This window comes from Peromyscus maniculatus, chromosome 4 (assembly GCF_049852395.1).
Source record: "Peromyscus maniculatus bairdii isolate BWxNUB_F1_BW_parent chromosome 4, HU_Pman_BW_mat_3.1, whole genome shotgun sequence".
Taxonomy (NCBI): Eukaryota; Metazoa; Chordata; class Mammalia; order Rodentia; family Cricetidae; genus Peromyscus; species Peromyscus maniculatus.
This window is the reverse complement of record NC_134855.1, coordinates 110,426,122-110,450,510: the sequence shown is the minus strand read 5'-3', so window position 1 is coordinate 110,450,510 and position 24,389 is coordinate 110,426,122. Positions and strand designations below refer to the sequence as shown.

Sequence of the window (24,389 nt, the reverse complement as noted above, 5' to 3'; positions counted from 1 at the left end):
CTCCAAATAACTTTTCCAATTGGCAGCCTATTGGTCGTGCCCCATCAAGAAAATGCTCTCCATGGCCAACACACAGTTCCTGCTTTAACGGGGTAATTTATAAAGTCCTCCGTTTCTGGGGGAAATAAAATAACTCCTCTGGAAACAAAGCAGAGGTCCAGGATACTCCACAAATACGCTGGAAGATGGACTGGGGTTGTCTTTGAATAGCCAAGGAATATTACAGGAAAGGTCATCTCAGAGTTTGGAAGGGGACCTCAGAATTGAAGGTTTGTGCAGGGTAAGTCATGCCGCCACCACCACCGTTTCCAGCTCCACCTCTTAAGGTCTGCATTCCAGTATGGGGGCCTCCCCTGCACCACCTCTGAGAGAAGACAAGGCTTCACCCCTGGCTTGCAGAGGGCAAGAATGCTGGCGCTGGGAAGAACGCGCGCGCGTGCGCACACACACACACACACACACACACACACACACACACACACACACACACACACTCCGACTCTGCACGCTGGTGGGACCAACAGCTGTTTGCAGAGGACACTGCTCAGTCTCTGAGATGCTGTGGATGGCCGGCTGCGGGGGTCCCACTGGGTTCAAGAGCTTAGAAAGCCTATTGAGGGACCGCCCGGTAGTCTGAGACCCCCTTTTAGCCGAGCTGGGAGGCAGGCGGGGTCCCCGGGGCGGAGTCAGGCGCCCGGAGGGGCGGGCCACCAGGGCTGGGTCCCAGGCTGTGGGATGAGCTGCAGGGCGAAGCTGCAACTCTGGAGAGACAGATGCGCAGAAGCGCACCGAGGAGAGCAGGACAGAGCGACACACGCCCACCAAACACACGCACCTTGGCCAAAGCTAGCCAGTGTCCCCAGAGCCTGGGCCGCGCCCACCTACCGCGCCAACGCAGGCCTGGGGGTGCGCCCCTGGAGGCACCGAGGCAGGTGAGTGCGGGGTGGTGGTGGGCGAACTCCGGGCACTGAGCGTGGCTTCCAGGAAACCCCCTCCAGCCTTGGGACCTTTGGGTTGGGGACTAGGGCATAGCTCGGGAACCGGGGACACGGACAGAAGGAGAGCCGAGAAGGGCAGAGGTGTCCCGGCCCCTGCCACGCCCCGCAGACACCCCTGATGACCGGCTTTGCATTTTGGGCTTGAATTTCCAACTGATTTCCTAACCCTGGGCCAGTGCCGCGCCTCTCCTTTCCGAGGCGAGTGGGAAACAAGGGACCCGTGGGCGGGCTGGTGCTGAGAAGCCAGTCAGAACTCTCACTTATCTGTCCCCGGTGGTAGTCTGTGGGAGATCAATAGACAACTCAGAAGGAGGACACTGGGGTGCACACTCCGCTGGAACCCCAACTGTCAAGTGGGGTGGAGGGCGCAGCTGATCCATGTGTAGCAAGTTGGGGTTTCATTAACGCCCCTGTGACTGCTGTTCCTGGCCAAAATGATGATTCCTGTCCCCCAACGTTCTCCCTGCCCTCACAAGGCTGGATAGACCTCACTATTCAGTTTGATAGCTTCTTGCCTTTCTTACTTGCAGCTCCCACCCGGAGGTGTGAGAGGAAGGTGTTTTGTGGATGATGAAACAGACCAAGTTAGGTTAGGGAACTCTCCCCAGCCACTCAGGGACTCCTTTCCCTGTAGCAGTCCCGTCCTGGGGGCAAGCATTTTAGAAACTGTGTTCCCTCTCCCTCTGTGGACATCTCAAGACACCAAGAATAATATAAAGGAGTTCTAAAGCAAGGTAGGACAGCACCTAGAGTCCCTGGTCATCCCCACCCACTCTTAGGAGGCTGTTTTCAGTTCAGTCTGCTCTCAGAACAACCACCACTTCAGATGACAAGACACAGTCCCTCTTTAGTCAAGGTTGGCTGAGGATGAAAACCTGGGAGCCTAGGGAAGAGGTCCAGGGGCAGATCCAGAGCAGCAGGGTCAACCTGGGGAGAAATGATTTATTCTAGAGCAGGTTTTTTTTCCACTCAGGAAGACCTCAATCACCTAAGAATTTCTTACTTGTCCCTGGGTTCATAAGTGTATAAAGTAGGCATATAAATCAAACATTTACTGATAATAAATCATTAATGTATTTTAAGACAATTCTTTGATATGCATATAATTTTACCATTTATTAATGAGGAAAGCAAATTTGCATACTAATGAGATGGATTGCTTATTTTTACATGAAGCATTAAATCTTGGCTAAATATTTGATACAGCATCTTCAACATTTTTCAGAGTTGAGTGACATTTTGATTTTATAATCATCAGTGCTGAGAATGTCAGTTCATATAAACTTGTGGTACAAATGAAGAAGTGTTTCAGGGCCATTTGAGAAACTGTTGGAAATTCTGTCCTAATTCCAAGCCAGATTTCACTTAATGATTTTTTTTAAATGAAAGTCAAGTCAGCTTGTCAAATAGCAATTTTTAAATTTTTATTTTACTTCTGTGTCTGTGTGTGTATGTATATGTGTGTGTGTGTGTGTACACGCATGTAAGCGTGCTGCATACCATCTGAGGCCAGAAAAGGGTATCAGAAAAGACAGCTAGAATTACAGTTTTAAGCATCCCAGTGTTAGTGCTGAGAACTGAACTCTGAACTCTGGTCTTGTTCGAGAGAGCCCTCTGCAAGAGCATCAAGCACCCGTGACTGACTCAGCTGTCTCCCAGCCCTTCATATAGAAATTTTTAAATCAAAAATGTTTTAGCACAATAAATCCAAGGATGTGCTAGTCAGTAGCTGGGTGCAACAGTGTGTATCTCACTGCTCGGGAGACTGAGGCAAAAGGATCAGGAGTTTAAGGTCAACCTAAGTGTCATGACCCTGCCTCGAAAATAAAGCAAACAACCAAAAAAGATGGACCAATTTGATACAAACGCAGTGGGGAATGATGACACTCTAAGTCTTTGTTTTCCATAATTAAACCATTACGTTTCTATGAGATCGGAGAGCTTTGGTGCACAATACACCAAAGTGTACAAGTTCATAGCACAGTGTGGGTCTGAGGCAAGGTGTTTCCGGCCCCGCTCCCTGGCACTGCAAAGCCAGACGGCACTCAGGGCAAAGTGCCCATGCGTGTTTGGAAACAAGGCTGCAGCGCAGTCTCCTGATGCAACGTGGATGAGGGACGCCAGAAACAGCTTAGATTCATTGCACGTTTGAGTTTGTTTTCTGAACTGATTTTTCCGTCATTCAGAAACCATTGACTGTCGCCCAACTTTTTGCACCCCCCACATCTTAAAGGGCTGTCATACAAGCACTGTTTAAGAGGCCGGCTTCTAGAACCCCTAAGCAAAGAACAGGCAAGCAGCAGGAAAGCCACTCCCACCCACCAACAGATTCCTCTCCACCCCCTGCCTTGTGCCATTGTCTGGTAAGGTTGAGAGTAACAACAGTCAAGCCAGTACTGTCTGCTGGGAGAAGGGCAGGATGCCATTCCCCTTGGGTTTCTATGGAGAGTCCGGTTCATTCTGTGGCCAGCAGGCATAGGGCCTCCCATCTCCTTACCCCTGCGTGGGTCTGGTTGGACTGTACCTAGGGAACTCTGAGGGTATACTGTCAGATCTGATGTTTGCTGTCCATTTGTTGTATTTCCTCACCCCAAGATCCTGCATGTATTAATTCTTCCCAAGGATTCCAGCAGGGAACTGCACCCACTGACCCCTGCTGGAGGCGCTGGACTCCACCTGGACACACCTCCCTGATACCATCCCTCCTGTAGGTATCAATATGGCGGCCCAGAACAGAAATACCAGCTTTGCATCCGACTTGAATCCACCTCAAGACCATGTCGCCTCGCTCCCTTTCAACTTCAGTTATGGTGATTACGACCTCCCCCTGGATGAGGATGAGGACATGACCAAGACACAGACCTTCTTTGCAGCCAAGATTGTCATTGGTGTGGCGCTGGCAGGCATCATGCTAGTCTGTGGCATTGGCAACTTTGTCTTTATTGCTGCCCTCGCCCGCTACAAGAAGCTACGCAACCTTACCAACCTCCTCATTGCTAACTTGGCCGTCTCCGACTTTCTGGTGGCAATCGTCTGCTGCCCCTTTGAGATGGACTATTATGTGGTACGTCAGCTTTCCTGGGAGCATGGTCACGTGCTTTGTGCCTCTGTCAACTACCTTCGCACAGTCTCCCTTTATGTCTCCACCAATGCTCTGCTGGCCATCGCTATTGACAGGTGAGGTTCACATCAGCTTTCACAGGCTGGTATCACTCCAGATGTGACTCTGCAATGATTTATTGAGGGGCTAGAGGGGACTTTTTCCAGCTGTGTTCTATTCAACAACATTTGAGCAAGCTGGAAGCTCCTGAGTCTCATAGTTCTAGTCGTGATCTGAGATTACTGTCTGTTTCAGATGTAGGCAGTTCGTGGTCTCCAACACAAAAACAAAAAGGAGAAAATTCAGGCAGCAACTACTCAAAGCCATGGGATACTTAACTAGGGCAGCTTCCAGTCAAGACGATGGGTACCAAGTTTCTCATGTAGCTGGATCCAGATACGAAACATTCCATTGCCTAGGAAGCTTCTTGTGCCCCTAATGATTTCCACTCCCAGTCCCAGAAATCACTCTGTCATGACAGTTCAGATCTGTCTGTTCTTTAATCGCTTCATCAGAACCATGAAGCATGTAGCATGCCTTCTGGTGACTTCTTGCAGAGCTGACTTGAAAATAAGACAGCAGAATTTGCTTACAGGAAAGAGGGAAGGACATGTTTGCTTTTGCTGTTTTGCATGTATCTGCATGCTTATTTACATATATTTGCATGAGACCTTCCAGAAGTCCTTGCTCTGCTGTAAATTTATAGGTAAGATTTGTAATAGCAGCCCATGAGGACTCTTGCATGTTTCAGGTCAGCATTGTCACTGGCGGCAGGGTGGGGGGTGGGGACCTTGATGAGTTCACCCTTTTGGGCTGTTCTGAAATGCATTCTGATGATGTGCGTCGTGACCTCCCCTTTCGTCTCCTTCAGCTCTCGAGTTTCTCCCTTGTTCTGAGTGCTGTTCAGTGCTTTTTAATATCCCAGTTAGTTATTTCTCAGTTCTACTAACAACAGACACAGGAACAAGATGCTTCTTCCTTTTTATAGCAAGATACCCGTGGGAAAGCACCTTTATTACACACAGCTCTGAGGCTCTGTAGTCCAGAAGCCAGCTTAGGAAATGCACGCTCACCAGCCAGCTGTACAAGATTCCTCAGGAAAAATCACCGGACTGTCACTTGCTACAGAGATTGAGTCTAGTTCCTGAGCCCCACCCACCCAAGTCTCCTGAATGGGCATCCCTTGAGCTGGGAGTTGCAAAACTGCAATTTTCTTCGCTTTCCTGAGTGACTCTAAGGTTTGCCGAAGCGAGAGCAGTGGGTGTCTTCACCCCTCGTCCTCTTGTGAGCTTTGTGTCGGTGACGTCAGTTCTACTTTATCTTACGGTCTGTGCAGCTAGAACTGCTTAGGAAGCAGTCGCTGGGCACAGACAGCAGAGCTCCCCTTTCACCCCAGCCAAGCCTTCCCCACACAGCCTCCACACTCCACCAGCCGGGCCACCACTCCCAATGACCCAAGCAGGGAAGGGACTGCCATCCCCTGCCTGTCTTCCTGTCCCTCACCCGCTGACCCCACACTTACGTGCAGCTCTAAGTCCAGTGTGTGTGTCCCCCAGCTTTACCACTTGGCAAGTCACGATGGACACTCTGGTGCTCTGCTGACCTGTCCCTTGTTCCCCAGCAGCTTCTGACTGCTCCCTAAAATCCACATCCATCCATAGGAAGGAAGCATCTAAGCATCACCGTTGCGGGCTCTTCCTAAGATATTCCTTGGCTTATGGAATCTCAAGAAGTCCCAGTGTCACAGTGTAGTCAGATTTTTCTTGGGGCCACCAGCTCCCAAATAATGACATGGAGACTTATTAATTAGGAATGCTCAGCTTTAGCTTAGGCTTGTCACACTAGCTCTTATAACTTAAATTAACTCCTTTATATTAATCTACATTTTTGCCTTGCATCTTTTTACCTTTCTTTCTATCTATATGTCCAATTCCCACCCCACCCCCATCTTGTTGGCATCTCCTCTGCATCTGTTTTCTCCTTTTACTTCCTCTCTCTGCCCGGAAGTCCTGCCTATACCTCCTGCCTAGCTATTGGCCCTTCAGCTCTTTATTAAACCAATCACAGCAATATCTTCACACAGTGTACAAATATCCCACAACAGTCACAGGATATAAATCCTGAGTCTCACATTGTGGACTATGCCAGGCTGACCTTCCAATTCATATTGTGTATGGAAATATAGATATCCTTCCCCAAAGATGTATTTTAAGAGCAATCATCATGTCTTTGGTCTTTCTGTCTCCAACTGAGACACCTATATCTTAGTTTGTGTTATTCCCCCAAACCCTCTGACGCAGGAATCCTCATGCAGATGAACTAGAAGGCACCAAGAGGGAATGAGAAATGAGGGCAGCAGATACATTATCAAAGTTTCCATGGGGGATTCCCAGAGTTTTCCAAGGAGCAGGAGGAGGGAGCTGGGGTGTTTATACATGGCTCTTTCAAGTTATTACATCTCTGAAAATACTGCACAGGTAACCAAGAAGACTTTGCAGGCCACTCAGACAAACAGACAGACAAAAGGCAGGTGTGGGCATGCTGGAATGCACACACATATGCTGACATGGCAAGGCAGAGAGGAATGAGGGAGTGTATACCAAAGTGGTAAGAACGCAGGGTATGAGGACGCATGCACTGAAATGGTAAAGGTGGAGGGCTGTAGGCGAGTATATACTGACTGAAGGGATAAGAGCAGAGGCGTATGAAGGAGGTACTGGCGGCATCTGCCATGACCACAATCAGTTTGGGGTCTACTGTTCCCAGGCTAAGTACATGGAACAACAAGCAGTAGAAGATATGGCTGTTTAACACAAGAATTTTTTTTTCATTTTAAAAACTAGGAATTATCAAACATTAAGAATAATAAAGATACACTGATTTATAAATGCTCGTTTTTCAAGCGAGGCAGGCACCTCACGTATGTAGTCCAGAATGATTTTGAACTGAGGCACTGGGATAACAGACATAACAGATATACACCCCTAAATCTAGACTTAGCTCCCTCACGAAGTTTAGACCTGCCTCGGCTGGTAGAGCAGCTGGATGGAAAGGAAGCTTCATGGGCAGGAGCACATCTGACAAGCACAGAGGAGGTCATGGGTAGGTGGTGGGAGCTTTGTAAGGCTCAAGGGGTCAAGACAGCACATGGGACCTTAGGCCCTAGGATAGAGATTCCTGATAAATAGCACCCTTCTCCCATCACCAGGCTCTAACTGATCAGAAAGTTGCATCAGACGCCCTTTCTCTTAAAGTGCTGATTTTAATCGTCTTTTTACTGGGGCCGTGGTGGGTAGTTTTTCCTGGGATGGTATTTTTATTCACATCTGATGGAGAAACAATGTAAGTTTGTTGTGACTTGGGAGAGACTCGTGAGCCTCTGCCCTCCTCCCACATAGATTCTCTCCTAAGAGCCCCCCAAAATGAGTGTCACCCACCAGCCCCCGAGCTTACCCAGTGACAACTGTGCATGATCACAGTGCATGTCATTTCAAGCGAGGGCATTTATTATAGACAACAGGAAACAGCAACAGAGTGGGGCTGACGCACCGGCCCATGCTCAGCTGGGCTCCTTGCAGAAGCACAGCCTCCCTGTGCGCTTCTGTCCAGTGTCTGTCCAAACATGCCTGCTCTGCTCGGTAGACAGCAGCAGGGCCACCTCAGGCTGTCTTTGGAAGTTGAGCCCAGAGACTACACTCATGAAGAGGGGATGCTTTTCTAGTTGTAGAGAATTAAAGGAATCCATTGACCTCAAAAGCGTTTGTGCACGCGCACGCGCGCGCGCGCACACACACACGTTCAAGCAGATAGTTGGCAACAGAGACCTTGCAGATGTCTCTCTTGCCAACAAATGAGTCAGGGAAAATAATCAGCATAAGCAATGTACCATAACTCCATCATACATTATGAATGTTTGCTTTCTTGGAAGCTGACAAAACCCCTGATAGACTGTCAGTTAAGTCCTTATTATCCCCACTTCACAGATGCAGAAACTAAGTCTTAGGAGCATAAGTTATTTATCCAAGTGCACAGCTTGGGAACTGGCCTCCTAATTAACGCCCTAAGTCAATGCTTTTTTCTGTCTGATTTACTCGATGTTAGCAATGAATTTTGGAATGTCCTTCAGAATAAGGAAGATGAATCGGATGACAAAGTATTTGAGTGTAAGAGTTAACAATAGCTGGGCCCACAGGGTGGTGGTGGGGCACACCTTTAATCCCAGCACTTGGGAAGAAGAGGCAGGTGGACCTCTGTGAGTTTGAAGTCAGCCTGGTCTACAGCCAGGGCTACACAGAGACAAACCTATCTCCACAAAAGAAAAAAAAAATAGCCAGGCCTCATGGCACACACCTTTAAGAGGCCGGCTATCAATCAGGCTATAAATCTGGTGTGTGCTGGTGTGTGTGTGTGTGTGTGTGTGTGTGTGTGTGTGTGTGTGTGTGTGTGTGTTTTAGGCTAGCTTATCTACAATTAAGTTCCAGGCCACCCAAGACTATATTAAATTGTCTTAAAAAAATTGACAACAAAATTAGCAGGAATGTGAAAGTTTTCTTTGCATTAGTTATTGGTATACTGTGAGTGGTGATAGGACCAGACTGAGAGCTCTATTGAGTCCTGAATTTGTTTTACAGTATCTAAAGATCAGTACAGTACATAGAATACTGAATGCTCGACAAAGATAACTACATCCAAATGCCCCAAACCTGGGACTATGCTAAATGGTACCCTATGGAGGATCAAGGTAACTTATGGAACTAAGGTTGCTGATCTTAAAATAGAGATTATACTGGGTAATTTGGTAATTTGGGTGGAGCTAATAGATGGCAAAGATTCTTACCTGAAGGAGATGGGCAGAATGTCACAATGGGCCTACATGAAAAATACTCCACTGGCCATTGCTGGCTTTGAAGAAAAAGAGGATTAAAAACCAAGAAATATAGGCAGCTCTTAAAAAGTTAGAAATGCAAACAACAGCAAAACATAAACACACACACACACACACACACACACACACACACACACACACACACACACACACACGTTCTTTCCTGAGAGCCCCTAAAAGGAATGCCATCTGCTGGCTCCCTTCAAGATTACCCAGGAAAAAACACATCAGACTTCTGACCTCCAAAACTGCACTATCACAATGTATTCCATTTCAAGTGTCACTTTGATTATAAAGGTGACAGGAAGCATTCATCCAGCTGGCACAGAGAGACAGTGACTGTGAGATATTCCTGCCCCAATTAAGTGGCCGGTGCCTGTTTGCCTCTCCAGCACTGTCCTGTGATGCTTGTCCTCCTAGCCTGGTCACACAGATGGGTGGAGAGCTCCAGCAGTTGCTATGGTAACACCCAACCGGGACCCCACCCACCACCCCACTCATCCCATCTACCCCTTGTGGTTGGGATGGGTCCAGCTTTCTCCTCAGTGTTTGGAAGTGTCAAATATGGAATTGGCTGGAGAGCCACCAGCAAGCAGGGACAGATGGGACAAAATGGCCAAAATACCGCAGGGGACAGAAAGTAGCAACATGGCAGAGGGACTTCTAAGTCAAGTCAGGGGGTTGGAAAGGTGATCGAAGGGTCTGGTTAGTCAGACAGAACTGTCTACGGGCGGCTTCCAGCTCTTGGCCCACACACTCGTTTCCAGGATAATTTGTCTTTTACCTACCTCTCAGACCTCTTCTCTTCCTCTGCCTCCCCCTACCACCCTTCCTGCCCCCACCCACATAATGCACAGAAATTTATTCCAGGACCCAAATATCTAAATAGCTATCATTCCATCTCTCCGGAAGAGAGACAGGCAACCCACACAGGTGAGCCTGTTTTCCACGAAGGGAAAAGGTTGGTGGTGTTTCTTGAGCAGTGTGACTCACTGAAAAGAACAAGGGTAATGCTTTAAGGAGCCACAGTGAAGTGTCTTCATTAGGCACTTTCTCTTGACTGTGAAGTGGCGTGGGAAGGCGGGCGTGAAAGTACTATATCAGGAGGCTGGGGTCTGGAATCTGCCAGCCAGGAACCTGGGTATCATGCTTATTTCTCACCAAAGTCCTTAATCCCACTGCCTCCATGATGCAGGCTGACATCTAGCAGGAGGAGGAGGAAGCCCGAGCTGTGTCCACACCTCGCTCTGAGGTGCACAGCTCTGCTTTCACCTTAGATTGTGGGGTATTTGGGATAAGAACTGTAAGAATACCTTGTTCATGGGCAGGGCGGCAAGATTGAAAACTCAAAGGGTATAATAGTCCTGTGAACAGATGAGCACATGTATCTACTGAAAGATACGAAAGTACATCCTTATCATATTTAATGTTCACAAACATCCTCAAGGTAAGTACCATTTGTCTCAGGTTGTATTCAGAGAAACAGATCTCAGAGAGAAAGGGTAATTCCCAGATCCCTATACCAATCAAGGGAGAAAAGCCACATTGATTTCACCTGTCTGCTCTTTCTATTAAATCTCTACTCTAAATGCCAAGTGGGGCTGTTAATGAGCTAGTACTGCTTAAACCCAGGTAGTGGGTGCCTGGGGATTCATTGTGCTGCTCCCAGGCTTTTGCGTATGCTCTGGGCTGGTTTAAAAAAAAAAAATCGTGCTTCCAAATTTAATCACCATTGCTGGCTTCCCTCTCCCTCCAGATACCTCGCCATTGTCCACCCCTTGAAACCACGGATGAATTATCAGACCGCCTCCTTCCTGATCGCTTTGGTCTGGATGGTCTCCATCCTCATCGCCATCCCATCTGCCTACTTCACCACCGAAACCATCCTCGTCATCGTCAAGAATCAGGAAAAGATCTTCTGTGGCCAGATCTGGCCAGTGGACCAGCAGCTCTACTACAAATCCTACTTCCTCTTCGTCTTCGGCCTCGAGTTCGTGGGCCCGGTTGTCACCATGACCCTGTGCTATGCGAGGATCTCCCAGGAGCTCTGGTTCAAGGCCGTACCTGGCTTCCAGACGGAGCAGATCCGCAAGCGGCTGCGCTGCCGCCGCAAGACAGTGCTGTTGCTCATGGGCATCCTCACAGCCTACGTGCTGTGCTGGGCGCCTTTCTACGGCTTTAGCATCGTGCGAGACTTCTTCCCTAACGTGTTTGTGAAGGAGAAGCACTACCTCACCGCCTTCTATGTTGTTGAGTGCATCGCCATGAGCAACAGCATGATCAACACCGTGTGTTTCGTGACGGTCAAGAACAACACCATGAAGTACTTTAAGAAGATGCTGCGGCTGCACTGGCGGCCTTCTCGCTACGGCAGCAAGTCCAGCGCTGACCTTGACCTCAAAACCAGTGGGGTGCCTGCCACGGAGGAGGTGGATTGTATCAGGCTGAAGTAGTCTGCTGGTGATGCCCAAGGGAAAACATATTCGATACTCAGCGTATCACACGCCATCAACCACTCACAAGCTACATGGGAAAAGACAGCTGTATTCATGCTCTTCTGCCCAAATGTGTCTGGATGCTTCTATGTCCTAACATACAGCAAAATTGCTATCTGTGTAACACCTTAAGAGGCTAGACACAAATGGCAGCAAGCGACGTGACTGAATGCCTTCTGTCTGCAAACCACACCAAGAGATTATTCGAAGGACCTACATTTGCTGATTACCTGCTATGTGCGGAAAGTCCCTCCCCCCCTCCAAAGAAATGGTAGAATCTATTTGGCATTATCAAGCTCTATATATCTACTTATCTATCTATCCTTCCATCTAGATCATTAGAAGGAGGTCATAAATGATTAGCCAGAGTCATGGTCCATATTCTCCCATTCTATATCTCATCTGCACAGAACTGCCAAAAGGCAATAGAATAAAGCACTTAGATATGGCAGAAATGTAAGGATGACTCCATCAGTGTCGAGTCCACGGTCTCATAGGGAGAGAGTCCATACAGCACATTTACCTTCCCCACCCAGCTCCAGCTATCTCCTTGGTATTCTGTACTTAACCTACAATGGTGTTATTTCAAAAAGGGAAAATGTCTTTACCACTGATGTGTCAAATCTCATCAGCCTGTAGGGTGAAGATGGGAAATCCCAAGACAAGAAATGCATCCAGTTCCTGATACTTCAATGCCAAGTATTTCAAGGCTCTGGGGCCCTGAAGGAAGAGGACACAGAAAGAGGCAGAGGTTGCCAGCAGCAATGAATATAATCTGTGCCCATTTGTACAATCTGGACGATTTTCTAGAATGTGTTCTGACTTATAAAAGGAGCTCTGCTTGAGATCCAAAGATCTGTGTGACTGTCCTACCTCCAGGACTCATCTCTGTGTGTCTCCACTTTAATGAAATGGGAATAATGAAAACAGATCAGTAGGAAAGCCCATTGAAGTCATGGTGTGTATAGTTTTCAGCTCTACCCTTGTTAAGAATATGATACTGAAGAGCTCATTAGAGGGAGTTTGAAAATAGCATTCACCATGGTTTTTTTTTAATAGAGGAACAACTCCACATTTTCATCCCTGTTCTTTGGACTGGAGACTACTGAACTCATTTTGAAGTAGCATATCTCTAGTGGGGCATAGAGGTCACCCTGTCCAGGCTGCAATCAAGAGGATGCAGTCAATACCCATACTCTCAGCCTCCCTGTGGTCTTAGAAGCATGAGCAGTCTTCCCAGCACAGCATTGGTGAACCCCAGGACTGAATTCATTTGTATTATTATGTCATCTACTCAACAGTAGGGTTGGTTAGGCTGACCTGCCTGGCTAGGTGTCTCCTTCCTCCTTCATAGCCCCATATGCATCCCTCCCTTAACTGCACACTCAGTTACCAAGAAGACCCTCCTCAACACAAGAGGACTGATCTTCTGTCAAGGGCATAGGCATGTCACGCTTCCATGATAAACCTCCAATCTCTCCAGTAGACCCTGTATCCTTTGAGTGTGTCAACAGACTTCACCTCCTTCTTACATTCAGACATACTGTCCTCCTTTCATTTATATTTACCTGAAAAAACACTTCTGTAAATATCAATGTGTATATGTGATATTCCAGTGAATAAAGTGTATGCGGTTATCATATGGGATAGTTAATATAGAGAATTATAATCACAGCGTTCAAAGGGTTCCTTGCTAATGTTTTATGCTAATGTTTTATATGTTTCGATGTAAATGAAGTAATAGTTGTCTAAGCAACTCAAGCCTGAAATGAAAGAGAATTTCCAAAGGCCTTCTTAGAACTTGTCCATCTCATACTAGCAACTGGCCTCACATCTGTGTTCTCTCAGGAGTGTGTTCTTGAGTGTAAATTAGTAGGGAACCATTACCCTACACGTTCCCTTGTTTATTAATGATTTTTAAAGTGCAGGCTTCTTTCACACAGAGAATATTTATGCCTCCAGTTAGAACTAAGGTACTAAGTTAATTGCATTTGTGTTCACTTTTCTCAACACTAACTAAAGGCAAGCTTAAGATACTTTTTAACATGTTAAGATAAGTATACATTTATACCTACTATTTCACATTGAAAAGTTAATCACATTTAGTAAAGCAGATCCATTTTCTTGGCCACAATAAGAGAAAAGATGGTAATACAATGAAGCTGTTACAGGTTTTTGTTAAGCATCCAACATTTAAAATAAGTTACTTCTAAAATTGGAGAAATCAAAAAATGCTTCAGGCCCTCAGGCATGACAAACAATTTCAGACTTCACAAGGAAGAATGTGACATGTGGGAGGTAATTAGAAATCTTGACACAAGTTCTGTTTCTACTCAAAAATGGTGGCTCCAAAACACATCCTCTGCATCCAACCATATACTCCCTTGGCCTCAAGAACTCTCTCTCTCTCTCTCTCTCTCTCTCTCTCTCTCTCTCTCTCTCTCTCTCTCTCTCTCACACACACACACACACACACACACACACACACACACACACACACACACAACAATAGGACACTAGACCAGGAAATGCCTTGAGGACAAAATTCAACTTCTTTCTTTGGTAGATCAAATTCCAAAGAAAGAAATGACCTATAAAGGGTTCACAGTTAATTCTTGTAAGAGCAAAAGCCTTGTCCCAGGATTTTTAACTCTGGGCCAATGAGTAGCATCAAGTGACTGCCTATATCTTGGTCCAAAGGACCTGGCACACCTTGATGCCAGGTTCTAGAATATATCAAACCTTCTTTAAGTCCCTAGATTTCTTTGCTTGTTCATTAAAAAGAGGTTGAATCCCCATTCTGGAAGCCTTATAGTATAGGCATAAGATCAAGAGACAAAGTGTGGTTTGTACATGGGGCTTCCTTGTAGATAGCTATCCAACTCTATCCAGAAGACATTGAAAGAATAATATCCAGTTCTTGTAAATAAGTATTTCTCCAAAAAGTTTTTTCCGTGGTGCATTTTAATTAATATTTATTTTGACACAAACTCCCTTTTCTACATTCAGTTGAAGATATTAAGTATGTATATCCTCATGAGTTATGACATATATGTATATGCATAATCTTGTTATTGTGGGATTGCATGTTTGTGAATTTGTTTACAAACTAAAATTTATTTGTAACCCCCAAATCAGTACTCATGATGCTTGTTTAGACACACAAAACAGTGACTTTTGACTGATCCAATGCACATGTTTCCAGCAGAGGTTGAACAAGCTGAGACTCTGCCTTCTTATTTCAGCTGTAAACAAGTATTTGGTGCAGGACAGGAGGGGCATTTCCATTCCACAGTGCAAGAGTCCCAGCTGAACTTCATACTGTAAAAGACCTTCACATACACACCGCTAACAGCCTCTTTGTTCTGAGCTAACCTTTAGCCTGGGTGTGATCTAAATGGCGGCTCAGGAGAAATAGAAGACTCATTCACCAAGACAACCCCTTCTCCACTCGACTTCCCAATCCCCATCCCCTAGCTACACATGAAAAGTGCAGGAGGAGACAAGGAGAAATCCACCAACACTTAGGATCTCAGAGACCAAGCTGACCACCTGACGAGAGGGGCATGGGAACTATTCACAGGCTTCTGTCCTGGTTCACTATAAAATTATGCTAACTAAGCCAGGCAGTGGAGGCGCACACCTTTAACCCCAACACTTGGGAGTTAGAGACAGACAGATCTCTGTAAGTTCAAGGTCAGCCTGGTCTACAGAACAAGTTCCAGGACAGACAGGGCTACACAGAGAAACCCTGTCTCAAAAAAAATGTATGCTAACTAGGGTGAACCAAGCAGATCTCTCTCTCTCTCTGGCTTCTCGGGTGCTGGTGCTCTGGATAGAGCACAGTCTATAGGTTCTGCTCCTGTCTCGGCTCACTGGCTTCTGTGGTAGCAGACAGTGTGGGCTCCACTATCCTGCTATGTATGCTTTCAAAGTCTATTAAGGTCATGTCTTGTTTATAGAGCCCCAAAATGGTGCTTAAGTGATGTCTGGTGTTCCCGGGTACAAAAAGGTTAGGATACATCTTACATATAAAATAGATATGCTAGAGAGGCTTTATTATAGAGGCATTGGCCATGAACTCAATGTTAAGAACTCAAGGGCATGTTAAAAAAAAAAGTATGTTTAAATGGAAGTATGCATTTAAAAGGTTAAATGGTGACCAGCTGACAAAATACAACCAGTGGCCTCAGGTGTATGGTCCCAAGCTTTCCTTATGAGCAACTGATAGTATTTGCTAATTCTTTGTGTGTGTGTGTGTGTGTGTGTGTGTGTGTGTGTGTGTGTGTGTGTGTGTAATATCTTCTAATTCTTTGTTTAATCACTTTATTGGGCATTCTTGTGAAGAAAGAGAATTGAGTCCCGTCTCTTGAGTTCAGACCTTGCTTGTCATAACACACAGCTTGGAGCACTAGCTAAATGAAACCTTAAGGTCTAAGACTTTTAATTAGCCAAACAGTCATTTCTTGCAGCATCCCTGCCTCCCCTCCTTCCAAGTCTGTCCCTTTGATGTAGATTGAAACCCTTGCCGGGCGATGGTGGCGCACGCCTTTAATCCCAGCACTCGGGAGGCAGAGCCAGGCGGATCTCTGTGAGTTCGAGGCCAGCCTGGGCTACCAAGTGAGCTCCAGGAAAGGCGCAAAGCTACACAGAGAAACCCTGTCTCGGAAAAAAAAAAAAAAAAAAAAAGAAACCCTTGAGGAGGGAGCCCTGTTGATGGAAATGCACACACTTACCGAAGCCACAGCCCACACCTTCTGCAGACCACATGTCTTAAGAAAAAAGCTCTCTCCCCACCAGAAACCTGGTAACTACAGGCCTGTAGCTCCGTAGTGCTGTTACAGGCAGGGAGGAAGAAAAGCACACGCCCACCTCTTCATCCCACCGTGGAAAGGAGAACAGCACTGACGAATGTTTAGCGGAGTGCTTATGTGACATGTCCAAAGAAAGATGATCTTTGCAAAGCCACGGTGAGACACTCTTGCGAATAGACAATGCTATTTCTTTTCTGTTCTTTTTGTTGTTTGTTTTTTGATCTGTTTGTTTTTTGAAACAGGATCTTTCTAAGTAGCTCTGGCTTTCCTGGATCTTGCTAGGTAGATAAGGCTGGTGCCTTTTGTTGTTGTTGTTGTTGTTGTTTTGGTTTTGTTTTGTTGTTGTTGTTGTTTTTCAAGACAGGGTTTCTCTATATAGTCTTAGCTGTCCTGAAATGCACTATGTAGACCAGGCTGGCCTTGAACTCACAGAAATCTGCCTACCTCTGCCTCCTAAGTGCTGGAATTAAAGGTGTGTGCCACCAATACCCAGCGACCAGGCTGGTTTCTAACTCATGGAGATCCAGCTGCCTCTATCTCCTGAGTGCTGAGATTAAAGGTGTGCGTCACCACACTTGGCTGGCAATGCTTTTTCTTCCAACAGACTCAAACATACAACATGAAGAAGACTGAGAAAAAAGAAAGGATCCCTTCAACACAGATGATGTTCAGCTCCATCTAGGAGATGTGGTCTCAGCGATCTTGGGCAAATTATGAAGGAAAACCTGTGTCTCTGTCTCTGTGTGTCAGCTGTCACTGACAATCCCACTATGACAGTCACATGGCCTTCCACTCAATTCAACATCCCTCCCTGAGAAATAGGAAGGAGGAAGAGTCTTGCCTGTAAATGTACAGATATGCAGACCCAGAAGAACTTGTCCTGGGCTGCCCTGTGAATTGAGAATGGCAAAAGCTACCTCTTACTTAGCTGCAGGAAACACCTTAATGAAAAATATATACCTTCCCGCTTACCCATAGGGTAGGGACACTGAAAGGGACAAGACAAGGCAGGGAAGGAAACTGGGGCCTGCCCCATTCCGTCCCTGTTATGAACAACAGAGAAGTGCAGTGATGTCCAGGGATTGGGAGAGAATTGGGTTCAGGAATCCACTAGATCACCAGCAGCAAGGGTAACAGAAGTGGAGCTGGGAGCCATGATGCCCTGGTTCCTGACTCATTTGCAGGCATAAAGTACTTTAAGAGAAACTACTGGGTCAAATGGCCGAGAGGCTGGCCCATCAGAAATTCTTCCTAAACCCCCTGTCTTAGACCATTTTCTGCAGTTAGAACTGAGTACCTGAAACTGGGTAAATTATGAAGAAAAGAATCTTATTTATAAGCATGTGAGGCATTGGTATGTCCAAGGTTAGGGGTGGGGGTATAGTTGATGTGGGCCTCAGCTGGTGAGGACTCTCTAGAATTCTAAGACAGCACAGGACAGCACGTGGTGCATACAAGAGAAAAAGCTGATCTGGACTTTCTAATGTACCTTCTTTTAAGACAACCTATCCACCAGAGAACCCACTCGGGAACAGAATTTAAGCCCCTCCCTAAGATCCCACTGCCCACAGAGCCTGTTCCTTTCTCACAGGAAGATGTCTCCAGCTTTCAGCACACATCAGAGGCAAGGAACACTGCACAGACCCCTGAGACCCACCTCCACTTCGGGGCTTGATCCCTCACTCTGCTCCTGTATCCGCAGCTTATCCCTGGATCCTGCCCTCTCATCAGCCTGCATCTTTGCTGTCTCAGAGAACAAAACCCACCTAAGTTAGTATACTCGCCACTAACTAATTTTATTTACAAGCGTATGGCCATGGCCTATGGCTCAAGCTCCTTGCTAGTTAGCTCTTATATCTTAAATTAACCCATTTCTATTAAGCGATGTTTTGCCCCATGTTCCACGGCTTGACCGGTCTGCAGGCATGTTGTTCCTTCGGCAGTGGCTGGCGTCTCCTCTGCCTCTCCCTTTCTTCTTCCTGTTGCCTCTTCAATTTCCCACCTAGCTATAACCTGACTTGCCATAGGCCAAATGACTTTAATATCAACCAATTAGAGCAACACATATTCACAGCATACAGAAAGACATCTCACAGCAGAGAAGACTTGAATGGAATTGTCATTTGTATCAGTGGGGTGGGAACCAGAGAGCCAGCAAAGGGATGTGGCTCCCAGAGACCAGCAGCAGACAACAGCACTACTTCTTCCCCTAGGACAAAAGACCAGGGGAGGGAAAGGGCACAGGAGCCCAGTGAAAGCTGGATTCCACTTGGAAGGGTCACTCTGGAAGGATGGAGCTCCTAACTAGCAGATAATGGATGTATCTCTCCCCTTCCATCTGCCCTTGAGTCTCGGGTAACTCCTCCCATTGGTCCAATCTAACCCAAATCCTGAATGCAAGAAGATTTAAAAAGTGCCATCCAGCTGGGCGGTGGTAGCTCACGCCTTTAATCCCAGCACTCAGGAGGCAGAGGCAGGCAGATCTCTGTGAGTTCAAGGCCAGCCTGGGTTACAGAGCGAGTTCCAGGAAAGGCACAAAGCTACACAGAGAAACCCTGTCTCAAAAACAAAACAACAACAAAAAGGTGCCATCCGTAGCTAAGGTTAACTTCTGGGGCACAGATCAAAATGCAGGCTGTTTCTGGGCAAGAAGTGGCAAGCAGATGGATACTTTGAGGCAGTGCCTTATTTTGTTTAACAATGGTGACAGCTTCAGCCTTAGAAAGCCACAACATGGGCTCTCCTGTCCTCCTGTCAAAGGGTTTCTCTTACACCCTTCATGAGGGTCTACCAGCATAATGGTATCCAGAATGTAAATTGCTAGTCCATCTACGTGGGTGTGAGTAGTCGGAGGCTGCGACTCTGACTTCTCCCCGTGTCTAGGAGTAGTGGATAAAGAGAAGAGGTCCAGTGCTGGAGTCACTGGGGACTTATGGGAAGAGTCTGGGGCCATGTCTATCCCAGGAGCTGACCATGGCAAGCACAGGCAGCTGTGACAGAAACGAAAGTAAGGAAGAACACACTGGAAAGACAGAGAGGACCTCCGGTCCATCCACCAGGCAAAGGAGACAGAGAAAGGCCCTCCTTTCCTTCCCAAGGATGGCAACAGGGTCAGATAGCTTCAACAACCTCAACCATAGAGCCGTGCCCATTCCAGGTTCACACCCCTCATTCTGTCCCTAACACGAGAGTTCTTGTGTTCCAACACAGACACATACAATAATTTTGTGCTGAATTTCCTCAAATGGAAATTTTTCCTGCTAGAGAAAGGAGGGATATCCATAAGACTCAAGAAGTATGTGAAGCTTATAATTCTCAGGAAACTCCTTAAACGTATGAGACTCATAAAGCCCACTCCAACGTTATATATGCAGTAACAACCACCAGGGAGACGGGGCTCTCCAGTCAGCCAAACTGCCTACAAGTTGTACAGAAAGCTCAGGGATGCAGCTTGCATGAGCTGTCATCCATTCTGGAAAGGGCTTTCTCGTGACAAAACTGCCTTTGGGTCACCCATGATCCTATAAGTCCCCCATATAAGTTAGTCTTGAGTCTGTCATTGGTGTCCTAGCTGGGGTTCGCAGCCCCCCAGAAAAACTCACCCAAATGTCTGCCCTCAGTATGTGCTTCTGCACCTGCTCTGGGTTCTTCCCGCCTTTCTTGTCTTCTTTGCGATATCCCTAGCTCTTCTTATTGTCACATCGTTCCAATGTTGTGTTCATTGCCAAGTTAGTGACTTAAAAATATAGTTGCCATAACAACTCTAGCAAAAATCACAGGTTGGCTGCTTCATTAAGCAGCTGGCAAGTCTTCCTAGAAACAGACCTTGGGAAAAGGAGAGCCAGGTTTCTCTTTATGGTGACTCAGCACCACGGTCACCACACTCACTCTCAGGCACATATGTTAACTCATACAACCTCTTAGTCCATTTTATAGACAAGGGAACTAAGGCTCACAGCCATTGAGGAATGCATAATATTAGTAAGGTCCAGAAGTGGGGCATATAAGTATATAGAAACAGGAGTGGAATGTGGATTACTAGGGACAAAGAGAGAAGAGAGATGAGGGAGGGCCTATGTGTCACAGGGCACAAAGCTGTAGTTGGATAAAAGATGAGTAAGTCTACAGATCTAATAAGAGCAAGATGACTATAGTTCACAATATTGTATTGAACACTAAAATTTTTCCAAAAGAACTCAGGTACACAGCAAACACACACACACACACACACACACACACACACACACACACACACACACACATATGCAAGACTGAACTTCAAGAAGTACGTAGATGATCCTAAACCATCCAAGCTAGAGTAACAGCTAGCAGACATCCAAACATCCACACAACACAGTGGGTTATAAACACATACCAAAATCCATAAACAATTTACTAGCTCCAGATGTACAAGTCTCAAGAAAACACAAGCAACACAAGAAACTAAAACAAAACGTGTCCTCCCCAAACCACCAATACCAAAGTAATGGTCCCTCATAGAGCAACTTGGGTGAACCTCCAACCAAAGCATTCAAATGAACCATCATAAATGTGTTCAAGGACTTCAAGGAGGACACAGATAAACTACTGACTGAAGTTGAAAAGAGTAGGAATAAACTCCTCAATGACTTCCAAAAGAACATAAACAAATAGTTGAATGAAATAAGGTTGACAATTCAAGACATGAAAATAGAGTTCAATAAGGAGAAAACCCAAACTGAAATAAGGCTATAATTCAAAGACCCAGTAAGTCAAATAAAAAACTCAGCAGAAAGCCTCACCAATAGGATGGATCATGAGGAAGACAGAATGTTGGAGCTTCAAGACAAGGTAAAGGAACTGGATCAAAGAAAGTAAACTTTTTAAACCCATAAACTGAACACATAAGACTTTTCAGAAACCATGAAAAGGCAAAATCTTCAAATTCTGGAGATAAGGAGAATTCCATACTCAAAACCTAAAAAATAAGTAAATAAATAAATAAATGAAATTTTCCAAATCTAGGGTAAGAGCTGCCACTACTAGAGGCACACAGAATCTCAAATAGATATGTCATAAAAGAAATTTCTCAGCCGGGCAGCGGTGGTGCACACCTTTAATGCCAGCACTTGGGAAGCAGAGCAGGGCAGATCTCTGTGAGTTTGAGGCCAGCCTGGTCTACAGAGCGAGATCCAGGACAGGCGCCAAAATTATACAGAGAAACCCTGTTTCAAACAAACAAACAAAAACCAAGAAATTTCTCACATAATAATATAGTTAAAACATTAAATACATAGAACAAAGAAAGTGTTTGAAAGGGTCGAGAGAGAAGGAACAAGTCATATGTAAGGATAAACCCCAAAATCACAGCTAAATTTCCAACTGAAACTTTAAAAGACCTGGAGGTGAGCTCTTCGTGGATCCTGACATAGTATGGCTTCTGACATGGAAATTTTAAAAAGACTTGGAACACTGTATTTCAAGTTCTGAAAGATCAGAGATGCCAACTAGACTATTATACCTTGCAAAACTATCGACCACAAAAGGAGAAAGAAAATTTTTTTATGATAAAAGCTTGCTAAAGGAATTTATGATGTCCAAAGCAGCCAAATAGAGAACAGTGGAAGGAACAATTTGGACTACACAGAAGGATATAAATACATCCAAGAGGCTACGGGGTGGTGGTGGAATGAATTGGAATACTGTTAAGCAAAAGGGGACTAAGGGAAAAAAAACTACGAAATAACAGGAATTAATACACACCTTTCAGTCACAATCCACAGTATTAATGGTCCTAATTCCCCAATCAAAAGTCACAGAAGAGCAGATTGGATTAGAAAATAGAATCCATCTACAGGAACTATCTCATCTTCAAAGATAAGATACTACCCTAAAGTGAAAAGATGGGAAAAGGTATTCCAAGAAAATAGAACCAGAGAACAAGCAAGCGTCACCAATCCAATATCTGACAAAATATTCTTCAATCAAAACTAATCAGAAAATATAAAGAAGATCACTTCATACAGATCAAGGAAGCAATCGATCAACAGCACACTGCAATTCTAAGCACACATGCACCACACTCAAGTGAGCCCAATTTCATAAAACAACAACTACTAGACATCAGGCAAGATTAACCCCAACATATTAAATGTAGATTACTTCAATACCCCACTCTTACTAAAGGATAGGTTATCTGAGAAAAAAATAGACGAAGAAGTATTGAAGTTAAATGACATCAAAGATCAGATAGCCCTAACAGACAGCTAAAGAATATTCCATCCAAACACACATTCTTTTCAGTATCCCTTGGAACATTCTTGAAAATAAGTCACATATTGAGACACAAAGCAAGTCTTAACAAATATGGAAAGATTGAAATGGTTTCTTGTATTCTATCTGACTTACAACCAAATAATTCCCAATACTCATCAAAGTGGTAAGATATAAAATTAATACACAAAAATCAGTAGCCTTTCTGTATACCAATGACAGATATACTGAGAGAAAAAAATAAACATTCCCCTACACTATAGTCTAAAGAAATCTTGGAATAAACCTAGCCAGGGACATGAAAGAACTCTACAATGAAAACCCTAGAACACTGAAGAAAAAAAAATCAAGGAAAACAGAAAATGGATTAGAAAAATTAATATTGTGAAAATGACCACCTTAACAAAATCAATCTACAGATTCAATGCTATTCCACTCAAAATCTCTGTGCCATTGTTTACATAAATAGAAAAAAGTCCACATGGAAACACAAAAGACCTGAATAGCCAAACAACAGCGCTGGAGACATTACCATGCCTGATTTCATGTTATAGTACAGAAGCATAGTAACAAAAACAAACAACATGGTACTGGCACCAAACAGACATGTAGCTCAATGGAACGGAACAGAAAATCCAGATATGTCTATGTAACTACAGTGACTTTATTTTTTACGAAGATGTCAAAAGTAGACACTGAGGGGGGGCGGGGAACATCTTCAACAAATGGTACTGGGAGAAGCAGATGTCTACATGGAGAAGAATGAAGCCGAGGCCCTTTATCTGTCACTCTACACAAAAGTCAACTCCAAAATGGATCAGGATAAGACCTGAAATTTTGAAACTGCTAATTTTATTAATTTGCTGCATTCTAATTTACTAAATACACTATAAGTTATAGGTATAGGTGGGGATGAAGGGATACCTGGTGGTTAGGAGCACTTGCTGCTCTTCAGGAGGGCCCAAGTTGGGTTTCTAGCACCCACAATGGGCAACTCACAATAACCTGTAACTCCATCCCCAGGGGACCCAACACCTTCTCCTGTATCTGCAGAGACCTGCACATCCATGTTCATGGCTACTCTATTCTTGATAACTAGGAAATGGAAACATCCCAGATGTTCATCAACTGATGAATGGATTATGAAAATAGTGAGTAAGGTAACCTAAAACCATGAAGACAATCACTTTGTGCCTCCTCTTATGTGAATCTTGGACTCAAATGTTTAAATTTCCGTGTTTAAGTAGGAGGGTCCATGGAGGCTGTGAAGCAAAAGGAGGAGCCATTAGATACAGGGGAGAGAAAAAAGTCTGAATGGGGCAATAGTAAACACATCTAATATGATTGTTGAAAGGAATACTAGAGTATGGAATGGTGATAAAATGTTGTTGTTGTTGTTGTTGCTGTTGTTGTTGTTGTTAAGACGGGGTCTCATTGTGTAGCCATGGCAGAGCAGAAACTCATAGAGATCCACCTGCCTCTGCCTCCAGAGTGCTGGAATTAAAGGTACATACTACCATGACTTTAGAGTAGAGAATGTTTAAACAGAGTTGAGGATAGAGGGGTAGAGGGAAGATGGGAAAGTGGAATGGTGAATCAAAATCATGTACAAAAAAACCCCATATAGAAACCTCATACACTCTAAGCCAATTAAAATATGTGATTTTTGTTTTGTTTTGCCTTGGTTTTGATAGGGTCTCACTGTGTATCCCTGGATGGCCTGGAACTTATTGTATAGACCTCTAACTCACAGAATCCACCTTCTTCTGCCTCCTGTATGATAGGATTAAAGGTGTTAGCCACCACACTTGGAATAACATAATCTTTTAATGGAGCTTTAGTGGA

At 45.1% G+C, this 24,389-nt stretch overlaps 1 protein-coding gene across 2 annotated transcripts; it reads left to right on the top strand.

The window, feature by feature from the left end:
* The first annotated feature begins 705 nt into the window (after positions 1 to 705).
* Prokr2 (prokineticin receptor 2) lies at positions 706 to 13,987 on the top strand. Of its 2 annotated transcripts, XM_042276279.2 has the most exons (3): positions 706 to 932; positions 3,621 to 4,175; positions 10,740 to 13,987. In XM_042276279.2, the coding sequence occupies exons 2-3, from the start codon at positions 3,718 to 3,720 to the stop codon at positions 11,434 to 11,436; spliced, it is 1,155 nt and encodes a 384-aa protein (XP_042132213.2). In that variant the 5' UTR covers positions 706 to 932; positions 3,621 to 3,717; the 3' UTR covers positions 11,437 to 13,987. The 2 variants fall into 2 exon arrangements, with proteins under 2 accessions (XP_042132213.2, XP_015857996.2); XM_016002510.3 differs by lacking the exon at positions 706 to 932 and having other exon boundaries at positions 3,508 to 4,175.
* Positions 13,988 to 24,389: the final 10,402 nt, after the last annotated feature.